Source organism: Budorcas taxicolor, chromosome 10 (genome assembly GCF_023091745.1).
Source record: "Budorcas taxicolor isolate Tak-1 chromosome 10, Takin1.1, whole genome shotgun sequence".
NCBI lineage: Eukaryota > Metazoa > Chordata > Mammalia > Artiodactyla > Bovidae > Budorcas > Budorcas taxicolor.
The window spans coordinates 60,449,464-60,464,720 of NC_068919.1; the positions used below are offsets into that span (position 1 = coordinate 60,449,464).

Sequence of the window (15,257 nt, forward strand, 5' to 3'; positions counted from 1 at the left end):
TCTAGCACTTTAAATTTAGCAAATCAGAACTAGGGAAAGATTCTATATGTTATAAAAGGAAAGGAAAAAAGGAAAGAATAAGGGAGAAAAGATGGAAGAACTGTGAGCTATAGTGTTAAACCACAGAGATTATTACATTTTATTTAACATTCTGGAAATAATTAAGGAGGAGAGGGAGATTTTATGCCCAGATCATCAGACACTTATTTAGTCCAGTCTTGCAGCTGCTCTCACACAATTTGCAAAAGAAAAAAGGAAAAGAATGCCTGACTTGAGCCTTGCTATATGCAGTATGAGATGTAAAAATAGTTTGAAGTTTTAATAGGATCTTGAATGTCGTCAACTATCAGAACAAATTTGCATTTCAATAAGTATGAGACAGAATATATGCTGTTGGCCAAAGGCAACCTCATTTTCCATTTCCAGTGTATCACTCATAGTTCACTGTAATAGAACCTCTCTGCTTCTGTTTTAGCTTTGCCTATCCCCAGGAATTCAAAATGAATTCCTTAACCATCTGTATTGATCTCTGATGCTTGTCTGCCTAACTGGAGCAGTTCCATTTGGGAGCTTCATGACAATGGAGTGCTAATTGTCTTTTGCCTCTGTACTCATTCCCTCAATGCCAGCCTTACCTGAAGGAGACTTCGGACACCATCCCTGAAACAATCTGCTGCCACTGCTGCATAAAATGCCTTGATTTTGTTCTTTATAAGCCAGGCCTGCTTTTTTGCCATGCCACTGTTCATCTCTTTAACACACAGCTTGCGCGGTCCCTGTATGACACAATGAAATATTGGTTAGAAGCCCTGCTATTATACATCGCACTGCTGTTATTTTCTAAAGGACAAAAATAGCCAGCCTTGTTGGGTTAAGAAATGGGAAAGAGGGGAAAACACCTCACTAAACAGGCTTCACAGACATTCAACCTTCTGGAAAGAATCTGGACTGCTCACATTACTTACTTTCTGTGCAGACTGTCTAGATGTATTAGCACCTGCTTAATTAACTGCCTCATGTCAAATGAAAGAAAGAGCTGATAGTACATGAGAAAAAATACAGAAAATGTGATTGACAAGGTTCAGAATAAATACACCATCAACGTTTGACTCAATAGCAAGAGCCGGGACTTCCTTGGTGATCCAGTGGCTAAGACTCTGTCTTCCAATGCAGGGGGCAGGTTCAATCCCTTGTTAGGAAACTAAGATCCCACATGCTGTGCGGTATGGCCAAAAAAAATTTTTTTTAATAGCAAGACCCACATTTATGAATACCAAGGAAGCCTTAGCTAGAGCCATTTCAAGAAATGTGACAGCACTCTTGGGAGCCAAAATGTGGTGAGTTGCAAATCCTGGCAGGAACATTACATCTTGATAATTCTATCAGGCCCATTCTTTGTTTTTTTTCTTTTTTTTTAATGTGGTGAAGACACCCTTGTATCATTTTTCTCTGTGTGATATTGACATTGTGTGTGCTCAGTCACTAGTCATGTCTGACTTTTTGTGACCCTATGGACTTTTGCCCACCAGGCTCCTCTGTCCATGGGGATTCTCCAGGCAAGAATACTGGGATGGGTTGCCATGCCCTCCTTCAGGGGATCTTCCTGCCCCAGGAATCAAAGCCACGTCTCTTATGTCTCCTGCATTGGCAGGCAGGTTCTTTACCTTTAGCACCACCTGGGAAGCCCAATGTAGACATATTCCTATTCAAATTAACATTTGCCATTACTCAATAAAATTAGTGGAAATGGGTGTTCACATACCTATGGCATAGGAACAACAGAAGAGATTAAGAGAGAAGGAGGCAGGTGTTGTGGTGGTAGATGAAGCATTTTAAAATTTCAAGATTTGAGTTCTGGAAACTCATTTTAATTAAAGTTTCTGTTGTTTCTTCTTCCTTAGAGGTCCAAGCTAGTTTTATTCTTTGCATGTTTCAAGTCAACCCCAAGAGTATTTCTGATTATCTACTGTGTGCCTGACAAGGGTACAAATCTACTATTTTCCTGAAAAATTCTTTCAGTTGATGGAAATATTTTATTGGATTGTTTTAGATTTCTTACTAACCACCTCAGCTCTTGGTAAAATGCACTGGGTAGAAATGAAACAGGGCTGAAGATCCTGCATTTCTAACAAACTCCCAGATGACACTGATGCTGCTGGTCCTCAGACTATTCTTGGAGTCATAGTCTTAGAGGGTCTTGGATTAGAGAGAAAAGGCTTGGTATGTATGAAAAAGATACCAGGTTTTTGATCAGATATAACTGGGTTCATTTGGCCACTCTGGAGGTAATTAATGATGTCTGAGCTTTGATACATTACTCCAGAAACAGGGATCAAATAGCTATCCTGCAAGGTCATTTCAAACAGTCATTGATAAAGTATCTGGAATGTCTGGAATTTAGTAAGTGCTCATTCAAAGTTGATTTTTATTATATTAAAGAAGTGCTCACAATCTCAGTTAAGTCCCAGACCTAAGTTCACCAGTGTTCTACAATAGAGCTGAAAGACTGCTGAACTGGGAGAAGAGCGTATGACTTAGATCTGGCTCTGAAACTGACTGGCCGATATCCTAGGTGTGCCATTTGTTTTCTCTTGATTTGGGCTCTACACTGGTGGCTCAGACAGTAAAGAATCTGCCTGTGATGCAGGAGACCCGAGTTCAATCCTGCATCTCTACCAGCTGGGACGATCCCCTGGAGAAGGAAATGGCTACCCACTTCAGTATTCTTGCCTGGAGAATTTCATGGACAGAGGAGCCTGGCAGGCTACAGTCCATGGGGTTGCAAAGAGTTGGACACGACTGAGTGACTAACATTTTCACCTTATTTTCACTTTTATAAAAATAAGAAAATTGTCTAGGCCATCACTGTTCAGTATGATTAGCCCTTATCCACATGTTGCTACGGAGCATTTGAAATCTGGCTGGTCCACATAAAGATGTACTGGAAATGTAAAACTTTCACTGGATTTTGAAGCCTTAGTATATATAAAAAAAGGAAATGTAAAATGTCTCATTAATGTTTTTATATACATTGAATGTTGAAATAATATCTGGATGCTTTACATTTACCTGTTTCTTTTTACTTTTCTTTATTGGCTACTAGAAATTTTAAAATTACATTTGTGGCACATATTACATTTCTATTATATAACACTAGATGTAATTTGGGGTCACTTCCATTTTAGTATTCTATTTAAATTGGATCAGATTCTTTTTGTACTTATTTTTACTAGAATGCTTTCTAGAATATAACAACATATCAAAGCAGTTTGGATAACTTACTTTGCAGTTAAATAATAAGAACCTCCCATGAAGATGGAGAAGGTACATAGGAAGGATAGTTATTAAACCAGAAGACCTAGCCTGGGGAAAGATATGTCATTAGAGATCAAATTTTGCTCAGGATTCTGTCGATGCATTTCAACCACTATTACTTCTTAGGCATTCTAGACACCATCAATTGCAAAAGAAGGAAGAAATATTTTCTTCAGGGAGGCTGAATGGTAACAATAACCATGAGATAGAAGAATAACCAACAGCTAGGAAAGGTATCAGACCATTGGCATATTGAGTTGTACCACAATGACTTTGAACCTCTGGGGAAACTGGCATTTATTTAAATAAGTATAGCTTAATGTATATCTATTAGTAATAAAAAATCCAGATTAAACATTAATTGTGACGGAGAGATTTACTTTAATGCCTAAATTTGCTGTATTGAGAAGTTATAAAAATATTTCATGCAGAGACTCACTTTGCTAAAAGCAATTATATTATCCTTGTAGCACACTTATTAATGTGAGGCAAGGCTACAATACAAACACAGTATGGGAAAAGTGAACTAATAAAAAGGGAAGACATGTTGAATCTAATTTTTCAACGTTCAAATACATCAATAGTCACAAAAAATGAATTTTATCACCCAATTAAAATATTATAGAGATTACTCAAGAGTCAAAATATGAGTATATAAGTTAATTCAGGATTTGAACAAAGAAGCTCTTAAAATTTTGTATATATTATGACTTTGTTGTTGATAGAGAAAGGGTTAAAGGAATTCTAATTATTTAGTCGAGAATAAATTCATATGATACTACTTCAAATAGGTGTATATTATGAAAAAGAATTTGCAAAGGATTTCCAGTATTACTGGGCTCAAATACAGAAATTTGGGTCAAATGCGGAGTTCTTTCCAGCTCTTATATTTTAAAACATCAAGGGTCTTTTTGCTCTGTCTTTGCTTTCATTGCCTCTCTGGTTGGAACTATGGAAAAGAAAAATTTTCACTTTCTGATTTGGTGGGTATTTTAACTCATCATGATCCTAGTACCCACTTACAGTTCACTTCATTCTGCCTGTATTTTGTCATGTCATTATTTTATTAATATCGTCACAGAAACTCAATGACTAATAAAGAATATGTGCATCTAAAAAAAGCTTTTTCCTTTTGATGGAGGTGAAAGTTGAGATTAAAAGGATGATGATAGAAGAAAAAATGATAATTTTAGTTTTCCATGCTTATCTAAGCTTGAACTGCCCTCTATAAGCCACAGATTTGGGTTATCTTCCCTTGACAAGAGAAGAGATTCTTTGAGTTCAAAGAGAGTTTTAGGTTTTATTAAGATATTTTGTAAATTTTATGAAAAAAAAGAAAGGGTAACAGGGTGCAAACTTGTTAAAAGGGGATCTACATAAGGAAGTTGGTCCAATGTCATTCCTTTTCTTTACAGTGAGAAGAGAGAACAGGACAATCAGGTTTAAAGAATATAATGAGTAGGCAAACATTAATCATAATAGATCTACATCTTTGTACACATGGGTGAAATGACTAGAAGAACACCAATCAAAATCAGATAACATTGCCTTTTCAGAGGAAGAGAGCCATGGGGCTGAGTGGCTATAAAGGGGACTTTAGCTTCATCTGTAATGTTTCATTTCATTTAAAAAGTGAGTGGAAGCATCTAAGAAAAATGTTAACTGTTGTTAATTAGAGAAGTAGTATACGGGTGTTGTTTTACTGACTATAGTTTCTTTATATGAAATTGTCAGTGTTCAATGACTTTCAACACACAAAAAAGTAAATTTCATGTATTTAAGCTAATATTTTTCTTAATGCTTCAAAATGAAAAATAGAAGCAAGCTTTAAAACATCTTTATTTTTTAGCCAAAACAATACAGTGTATTTAATAAAAGATGCCAGTAAACTTGAAAGCCCTTTGCAGTCTTAAGAGAAACAAAATATAGAAAAGAGGCAAGTGTTGCATTTTTTGGCAATAATGACTTTATCTGATGAGCATGTTAAATCCCAGATCAATTAGGTCACCTTTCCATCTTTAATGTATATTTGTCTTTTATTTGTTTTAGTAAAAAAAACAAACCTGCCTTTATACGTAAAACTAAGAAGTATATGAGTGAGTGACAGCTATGCCTAGAAACACTATGCCTTCTAACATGATGAGCTGTGTGATTTTTAAACTGAATGTAGTGTACTCGGAGAATTGATGATGGTGGTGGTGGTGGTTTAGTCACTAAGTAGTGTCCAACTCTTGTGACCCCAGAGACTGTAGCCCATCAGGTTCCTCTGTCCATGGGATTTCCCAGGCAACAATACTGGAGTGGTTTGCCATTTCCTTCTCCAGGGAAGAGAGAAGGACTCAGGGATCGAACCCACGTCTTCTGCTTGCAGGCAGATTCATTACTGCTGAGCCACCAAAAGGGCTCAATAGCTGTGGCACATGGACTTAGTTGCTCTAGTCTTCCATTTGTCAGGGATCAAAACCATGTTTCCTGGTATTGGCAGGCAGATTCTTTTACCACCGAGCCACCAGTGAAGCCCCACTCAGAGAATTAAGGGTACGTGAATCCAAACTAAGCTATCTGCAAAGATTACTATCTCTCCAGCTACTATAAATAAGTGAGGAAATTGACTGACAAAGAAAGTCAGTGTTTTCTTATGCCACTGTACATACAGTACAATTAGTGGAAATCACAACGCTTGCCTTCATATTTACCTGTTGCTGAACGCACGGAAGATGGCTATACTCAGAAACATGAGGTGATGCGCGAAGGTGGAATCCTACCCCTAGTCTTTGTGTGGTGAAAGGAGTGAAGCACACAAGAAAAAGAAAATCACACATATTGAATAGAAAGCCTCCTGGGATATATCACTACCTTATTATAAGGTAATCCAAAGGAGAAAAATAGACATTATTTTAACTAACCAAGCCAAATTCCTTAAAAAATATCCCCTAGTTTGACCTGATGAAGGGTCCCTTTTCTAAAATCCTTGAGTTTAGTAGAAAAAGGCAAGAGGTAGGCAGAAGCTCTGACAGGCGAGTAGAACGTTAAATAGTTGGAAGGCTACAGTGTGGACTTGGGGCCTAGCAAAAGTATAATTCTTAATTTCAGTTTCAGCCGTTTTGATGGCTACAACATCTAGTCCCTTTAAAAATGCCTGTCTGCAGGATATGGCCGCTGGGGGCCATGTGTTTGCCCAGTACCCACCAACAACGAAATGCCTGTGAGCTCCGCGTCTTGCCCCTTACTTGGAGGAGCAGATGGCAAGTAACTGGAGGTCAGCAGAGGGATGGAGCACGGAGCCCGCTGCCCTGTCACTCGTTGGGAGGGAGTGTGCATCTAACTGTTCTATCCTGCCAAGTTGCTGAGTAACGAGAAGTCCAAGATCCAATGTTTGGACCTGGTTTCGCTAAGGAGGGTGTTTTAGGTTTCTGTTGAGGAAAGTATATTTTCAGAATGAAAATGGCAACAACTGTATATCAAAAATATCCCATGATAATAATACCAACAATAACAAATAAAATTAATTGAGCATTTACTGTTTGACAGACTCTGAGCTGAATGCTAGAAAGCTTATCTTCCAGAATTCTCATGACCCTGTAACAAACACAGGTGCTGTCATCATCATTATTATTCCCACTTTATACCTGAGGAAAATTGAGGCATAAGGAGATTAAATTGTGTGCCCGAGGGAATCCCAGCTAATAGGTGGCAAAACAGTGATTTAGAACTTAACTGAGTGTCTCAAAAGTCCATGAGCATGAGCTTTCTAGAGTTAAAATGTAAATTGTTATCTCTCAACCTCCTTGTTACCATTTAACCTTTTCCACAAGGTCGGCCTAAGCACCCATCACTATGTCTTGGAGAAAAAAAAAATGTCATGTTGACTTTCCCTACATCCCCTTCCATCTGTTTCTTTGTAAAGATGATTGACAACTGAGCGTGGAATTGAAAAATGCTGACAGCATCTGCAGTCTCAGGAGCTCACAGAAAGTAACTAACTGAAAAGTCATTAACTGATACAGTGACTACTTTCTGTCCCAAAGAGAATCTCAGCACCTGGGAGCGGGGTTCTTGGGCCTTAGAGAGACCAACACAGTAATGTAGGAAGTGGTCTAATATACATGTCAAGCAACCAGGGCCATTAGAGGAACAGGCTTACGTACCTATTTCAAATGAAATGTGAGAACCATACTCTTTTTTTATAGTTAAAGCAGCAAAGGGTTAATTTAAAGTAATATCTCTTAAAAAGACCTTGTGTCCCTTGTCAATATATGACTGTTTATACTCTCAGTTCATTTCTCCACTCCTAGAGATATTTTATTGGCTTGCTAAACTAAATTTTCTCTAAATTACTAGAGAAGAAAAATACCCCAAATTGCGTATTTCACCAAAACTGGCTCTGGTATTATATTGGCCAAAATGAAATCTACTAATGCAGGGCACCAAAGTTGATAATATGAAAGTAGGGTGCTTGATGAGATTTTCTAAAATCCTCTGGAGTCCCTGTTGGTCATTATTGAACCTGTCAATCTTATGTAGTCAGTAGGATTCCCTCTACCCTCTACGGGATAATTACATTGAGTTATATTGTTTGAGTTACTATCATATAACCACTGAGAGGAAAGAGAATATGATCGACCAGCTTGCTTCATATTGCATTTAGAGTATTGCCAAGTGTTAAAAGATGCTTAAGTGCTGGTCACAATGACATGTGGTAAATTAACCCCTGCATCATGGGACAGTCGACTGGCCCCAGCTAGGTTACATAGCTTCCTGGCCACCCTATTCTCTGGCAAGATTGGAAGTTTAGGGGGTGGTATCCAACTCTAAGGGCATCCCAGGTGGCTCAGCTGGTTAAGAATCCACCTGAAATGCAGGAGACATGAGTTTGATCCCTGGCTCAGGAAGATCTCTGAGAAAGAAATGGCAACCCACTCCAGTATTCTTGCATGGAAAATTCCATGGACAGGAGGAGGCTGGCAGCTCAGTCCATGTGGTCACAAACATCTGAACCAATATCCCGACTAGGCCACTTTCTTGTCCTGTGACCCTGTGCATAATTGAATTTTCCTGAATCTCACTTTTCTAATCTGTGTAATGAAAATAGGGCTTCTTTCCCTTTCTTCCTCACTAGACTGTTATGTAGACTGAAATAAGAAAAACTGTAGGAAAATACTTTGAAGAATAGGTAAATATGATCATAATACATGGACACTGCTGAGGATTTTGAGTGGTGTGTGTGCATGACCCAGAGAGAGAGAAACAGGGACACACACACACACACACACACACACACACACACACACAGAGTGTGTGCAAGAGAGCACACTGTGAGAATGCAAGTAGAAGTAGGCTTGTTTGGAGGACTTAGACTTATTATTTTGTTAAAATATTAATGCTTTCTTCTCACTTTAGACAGCAGTGATAGTGATTGGTCAATAATTACTGTTAAGTGTTTAGCATCTACTTTAAATACCTCCTGGAATCACCACCAGTAAGTTATCCTTAGTCTACCACATACTTCCTGAACAAAAAGGAACTCATTCAGCTTCGAATGTTTATCGAAGGCATGGAAAACTTGGTTTAACTCCCTAGATATCTGTATCATCAAGTTTATTCAAATATTAAGTCTAAATTCTACCTGCTTTCATGTAAGGCCATAGCGTCTGGCTCTTCCTCATCAGTTAATCTACATAATAGTGCTCTCTAGCTCATTCTATCCTTTCATATTTCTGAGAACGGTTATCACCCCGCCCCCCCCCCAATATTTTCATTTTATTTATGAGCTGGCTCTCTTTTTCTTGACTCAAAGGCCATCATTGAGAAGTATTGTCATTTTCAGTTGGTCTCCTGTGAAATCTGAAGCACATTTTATCCACTCATTTAAGTTCAGGATCATGGGCCCCTGCTAGTCCTTGATATATGAATGAAGGAAAGGGGTCCTGTTCTAAACTGCCTTACCATTCTCCTATCACTGCATATACCTGCCGGGCTCCCCTAAGGCAATACAAATGAGCAAGTAGGAAAAGGCACCTTCGAGGGATGAAGCGGCTCTTACCACAAAGACTTCACAGCAGATGCAAAGGCCACTGTTCTTGGTAAAGGCATGAGCTATATCCAAGAGAGCAGGTCTTGTCATGGGTCCCCCTGTTAAGACGATGCACTGGGGCCTGAAAATGGAGAAGAGAAGATGTGAGAACTGATCACGACAAGAAACCTGTGAGTCCAGAACCACCCCCGATGGAATGGGCTGGTACAGAAGTCTTGGCAAAATGGGGCAACCACTCTCCGAAACATCTCTTGAGTTTCTCACTAGAAGTCCTTTTTTTATTCTTCTTTTTTAAAAAGAAGTATTTATTTATTTGGCTGCATCAGGTCTTAGTTGCAGCTCATGGTATCTTTGTTTCATCATGTGGGGTCTTTCACTGTGGTGCACGGGTTCAGCTCGTGGCTTAGTTGCTCCCCCAGCATGTGGGATCTTAGTTCCCTGACCAGGGATCAAACTCGCGTCCCCTGTGTTGCAAAGTGGATTCTTAACCACTGGACCACCAGGGAAGTCCTTCACTAGAAGACTTGAATCATCGTGATTTCCTGCCAATCTTGCCAAATTCATATTCTTAGTTTAGTTAGTGATAATAAGCATGTAAAGTAAGGAAAAAGTCCTTATTGTCCCCCTGTCTTTTTCCTCTGAACACGACCCTATCCCAAATCCTCAGTACAACCTGTCCTTCTCCAACCAGTATATTCATGTTATTTTCCTTCACCCTCCTTGCAAAGCTTGTGTTTTGAAGTTCCACTAAAAATAAGATATAACCAAAGAAGAGCTTAAAGTATAACTTCTCCTAAGGGAATTCAGTAAGCCACAAAGCCTTAAGCTATATGGAGACAGAAACAACAATTAAAGTGTGTGGGGATTTGGGGACATCTCTCTGAAATCACGTCACTGAGATCTCCTCTCTATCTGTACATGGAAGGTGACAGCCAGCACTAAGAATTTAGAGTTGGGGGTGGGCATAGCTCAGAGTGGAAGAGAAGAAGCGCTCATTCACAGGAGGTGCTGTTGTGAAAATGTGGCAGTTTTGTAAGATTACCTGTATAAGAATATACCCCTAAAGCGTACCAGTAATGCATTTGTCTCCCATAGAGGGAAGCTACTTCCAATGGGAAATGACACCAGGATGCTTGAGAAGCTAGTTTTACCTGAAGTTTTTCACATGGTCTTCCACTGTAGTTAGTTCTAGAGCATTGTCTAAAGCACTCACGTAGGAAAGAGCCTGCGTGGAGGAGCCCCAGTTCACATCTGTGGACAAAGAAAAATTTGACATAAAAGCACCGAACTTCCCTCTGTGTACTGTGAATATTCTTATAAGCCATTCCCTTCTTTGATTTTCCTTGGCTATGTCAGCAGTGACAAGTGCCCAAATTAGAGAAACATAGTGTAATATTTCCTAGAAAGTGTGTCCTTCTATGAAGCTTTGTGAATTCTTAGAAGTGAGACCTCTTTTTCCAGCTGAGGATCAGACTCTAGTGCTGCAGCTTGAGAAAACTTACTCAGTGGAAGAGGCTGTGTTACAACCACACTGCCGGCAGGTAGACTTGGGAAAATGGTCAGCCCCTAAATAAATCCAAGAGTTCTTCACAAATTCTTAAGTTGAAAAGAAAAGAGGCATTTCTGCATACACAGAGAGTGTGCAGCCATCTTAACATTTTGAATAATGAAACTGAGTAACAGGAACTCCTACTTCTGGGTGTCCACGAAGAGGGCCAATCTTTAGCAAGCATTTTAGTCTGATGTGTTAAGGAGCCAATCTCTATAATAAGGGAGGAAAACACTACCTTGCCCTGACTTAAAAAATTAAATGTTAGATGAATCCTCTACATTTTATAAGAAGCCACTGATGGGAATGCATAGATTCACCCTAGATAGGAGACAGCCATCTCCCCAGTCTTGCTCAGAACAATAAGGAAAATGATGAGAGATAATTATCTGGAGATAAAGCAGATTAATATTGATTAAGTATTTACTATGCATCAGGAATTTAGCATACCTTAAGTCATTTCATTCTTATAAGAACCCTATAAATCAACTGGATATTTCTATGCAAAAAAATCAACCTTGAGCCATTCCTCACACACCATATACAAAAATTATCTCAAAATGATAAGATATAAATTAAAAATCTAAAGCATTAAAACTTTTAGAAATAGTTTGTAATGTTGAATTAGGGAAAGAGATTAGAAGCAAAAAACAAACAAACCATAAAACATGAAAAATGAGACTTTAGAGGAATCAAGAATATCTGCTCTTCAAAACAAACTGTAAGGAAATTAAAAAACAAGTTACAGACCTATAGAAAACATTTACAAAAGATGTACTGTGAAAGGGTTTGTATCCTGAATATACAGAGGTCTTACAAATGAATAATAAGAAAACAACTCAAAAAATAGGCAAAAAATTTAAACAGACACTTCACAAAAGAAGATATATGGATGACAAATAATATGTTCAACATCATTAGTCACTGGGAAAAAATGTGAACCAAGCCACAATAAGACAGTACATTACATCTTTAGTACACCACATAATTAGATTTTTTTTTTTAAAGAAATCAACTGACAATAATATGTGCTGCCTAGGATGTGGAACAGCTGAGGCATAAATTTATTGCTGTTAGGAATGGAAAATGATGCTGCTACTTTAGAAAATAGTTTGGCTGTTAATTATAAAGTTATGTGTACTTTGTAATCATAAATCCACTCTAGAAAAATGAAAATATATGTTCACATAAAGCCCTGTGTGTGAATATTTACAGCAGCTTTAGATATAATCACTAGATATAAATACAATTAGATATACCAGGTTAGATATAATTCTTCAATTAGTGAATATATTTTAAAAAATCTTGAGATATATTCATATGATGGAATACTACTCAACAACAAAAAGGAACAAACTACTCATACATGTAACAACATGGATGAATCTAAAAACCTCATGTTAAGTGAAAGAAAGTATATATAAAGGCTACATCCTATATGGTTCTACATAACACTCTGGGAAAGGCAAAGATATAGGAAAAGAAATCAGAAAAGCTATAGCTAGGGGCTAAGTTGAGGGGAAGAAATTGACTGCACAGAATCTTTTAGCCATGATGGAAATAAACAAATCTTTTTTAAAAAAGAGAGGACATTTTATTTTTTGGCTGCGGTGAGTCTTCATTGCCACGCACAGGCTTTCTCTAGCTGTGGCAAGAGGGGGCTACTTTCTGTTGCAGTGCATGGGCTTCTGATTGTGGTGGCTTCTCTTTGGATCTGCTGGCTCTAGGCACTCAGGCTTCACTAGCTGCAGCACGTGGGTTCAGTAGCTGTGGCTCCTGGGCTCTAGAGCCTAGGTTCAAAGGTTGTGGCACATGAGCTTAGCTGCTCCACGGCATGTGAAATTTTCCTGGACCAGTGACCAAACCGCTGTCCCTTGCATTGCAAGCACATTTTTATCCACTGGACCACCAATTCAGTTCAGTTCCGTCACTAAGTCGTGTCTGACTCTTTGTGACCCCGTGAACCACAGCACTCCAGGCCTCCCTGTCCATCACCAACTCCCGGAGTTCACCCAAACTCATGTCCAATGAGTCAGTGATGCCATCCAACCATCTCATCCTCTGTCATCCCCTTCTCCTCCTGCCTTCAATCTTTCCCAGCATCAGAGTCTTTTCAAATGAGTCAGCTCTTCACATCAGGTGGCCAAAGTATTGGAGTTTCAGCTTCAACATCAGTCCTTCTAATGAACACCCAGGACTGATCTCCTTTAGGATGGACTGGTTGGATCTCCTTGCAGTCCCAGGGACTCTCAAGAGTCTTCTCCAACACCACAGTTCAAAAGCATCAATTCTTCAGTGCTCAGCTTTCTTTATAGTCCAACTCTTATATCCATACATGACTACTGGAAAAACCATAGCCTTGACTAGACGGACCTTTGTTGGCAATGTAATGTCTCTGCTTTTTAATATGCTGTCTAGGTTGGTCATAACTTTCCTTCCAAGGAGTAAGGAACTTTTAATTTCATGGTTGCAGTCACCATCTGCAGTGATTTTGGAGCCCCCCCAAAATAAAGTCAGACACTGTTTCCCCTGTTTCCCCATCTATTTGTCATGAAACGATGGGACTGGATGCCATGATCTTAGTTTTCTGAATGTTGAGCTATAAGCCAACTTTTTCAGTCTCCTCTTTCACTTTCAAGAGGCTCTTTAGTTCTTCTTCACTTTCTGCCATAAGGGTGGTGTCATCTGCATATTTGAGGTTATTGATATTTCTCCCCGCAATCTTGATTCCAACTTGTGCTTCATCCAGCCCAGCATTTCTCATGATGTACTCTGCATATAAGTTAAATAAGCAGGGTGACAATACACAGCCTTGATGTACTCCTTTTCCTATTTGGAATCAGTCTGTTGTTTCATGTTCAGTTCTAACTGTTGCTTCCTGATCTGCATACAGATTTCTCAGGACGCAGATCAGTGGTCTGGTATTCCCATTTCTTTAAGAATTTTCCATAGTTTGTTGTGATCCACACAACAGCTTTGGCATAGTCAATAAAGCAGAAATAGATGTTTTTCTAAAACTCTATTGCTTTTTTGATGATCCAGCAGATGTTGACAATTTGATCTCTGGTTCCTCTGCCTTTTCTAAAACCAGCTTGAACATCTGGAAGTTCATGGTCCACGTATTGCTAGAGCCTGGCTTGGAGAATTTAGAGTGTTACTTTACTAGCATGTGAGATGAGTGCAATTGTGCAGTAGTTTAAGCATTCTTTGGCATTGCCTTTCTTTGGGATTGGAATGAAAACTGACCTTTTCCAGTCCTGTGGCCACTGCTGAGTTTTCCAAATTTGCTGACATATTGAGTGCCACCAGGGAAGCTCTCTGTCCTCTATTTTGATTGTGGTGGTAGTTACAAGATTGTAAATTTGTTAAAACCTATAGACTGTACACTACAGGGGGTTAATATTAATATACATAAATTATGTGAAAGTACTGTGTGTGGAAAACTTCCTGGGTCCCAAGACTTGTGTCGAGAACTTTAGGAGTCTTTGTCTCTCTTGAGCCCCTTCACGGCCCACTTAGGTCAATGCCACTAAGCCCCATTTAGCAGAGAAGGCAATGGCAACCCACTCCAGTATTCTTGCCTGGAGAATCCCATGGACAGAGGAGCCTGGCAGGCTATAGTCCATGGTGTCGCAAGAGTCGGACACAACTTAGTGACTAAACCACCACCACCATACCTGTATTACAAATACCATACAGTAATAAAGAAAAACAACAAAACCAAGCTCTTCAAAATAGTTACTGCCTTCTCTTTTCTACTATACTTGTGTAGGAAGGGTCAGGAGCATGTGAGGGTAGCTGAGGGTCTCTATGGCCCCTGAGACTGGACCGCCGAATACTGTACTCCTTAATCTCTAGCCTCTCCAAGCGTCAATCCCTTTCACTGGGTCTAAAGATAACATCTGAAGTCCAGATCCGACTGAATGATCAACGGCACCTTCTTGCTGCTCCAGATTCTTTAGCATGACATTTAGGTGTCTTGTTTATCTGGCCCGACCTACTCACCTTCCAAGGCTCACCTCAGGCCCCTTCTCATCACCTGAGGACTCCATCATGCTAAAGGCCTTGGTGTATGCTGCGCTTAGTCACTCAGTTGTGTCTGACTCTTTGCAACCCCATGGACTGTAGCCCACCAGGTTTCTCTGTTCATAAGCCTTGGCAATCTTTAAATATGCCTGATACTTGCACGCTTCCTAACTTTACTCACACTCTTTTCTTCTGCCTACAGTAGCCATCCCTGGCTCCATCTGATTTACCAACCCCTAGTCTCTTGCCTTTTTTTTTTTTAAGTAGCTTATTTGTTCATTCAACAGGTATTTATAAGTACCAACCGAGTGACTGACCTTGGGAACACAAGCC

At 39.3% G+C, this 15,257-nt stretch overlaps 1 protein-coding gene across 1 annotated transcript in view; it reads right to left on the minus strand.

Annotated features, from left to right (window-relative positions):
- The window catches only part of SLC12A1 (solute carrier family 12 member 1), an 87,155-nt gene that overhangs the window by 31,098 nt on the left and 40,800 nt on the right, over positions 1-15,257 (minus strand). Inside the window, exons 15-17 of the mRNA XM_052647317.1 lie at positions 10,501-10,600; positions 9,359-9,470; positions 636-776 (exon numbers count right to left, since the gene is read on the minus strand). Of these exons, the coding sequence (XP_052503277.1) occupies positions 636-776; positions 9,359-9,470; positions 10,501-10,600 (353 nt within the window). The remainder of the gene's footprint in view (positions 1-635; positions 777-9,358; positions 9,471-10,500; positions 10,601-15,257) is intronic.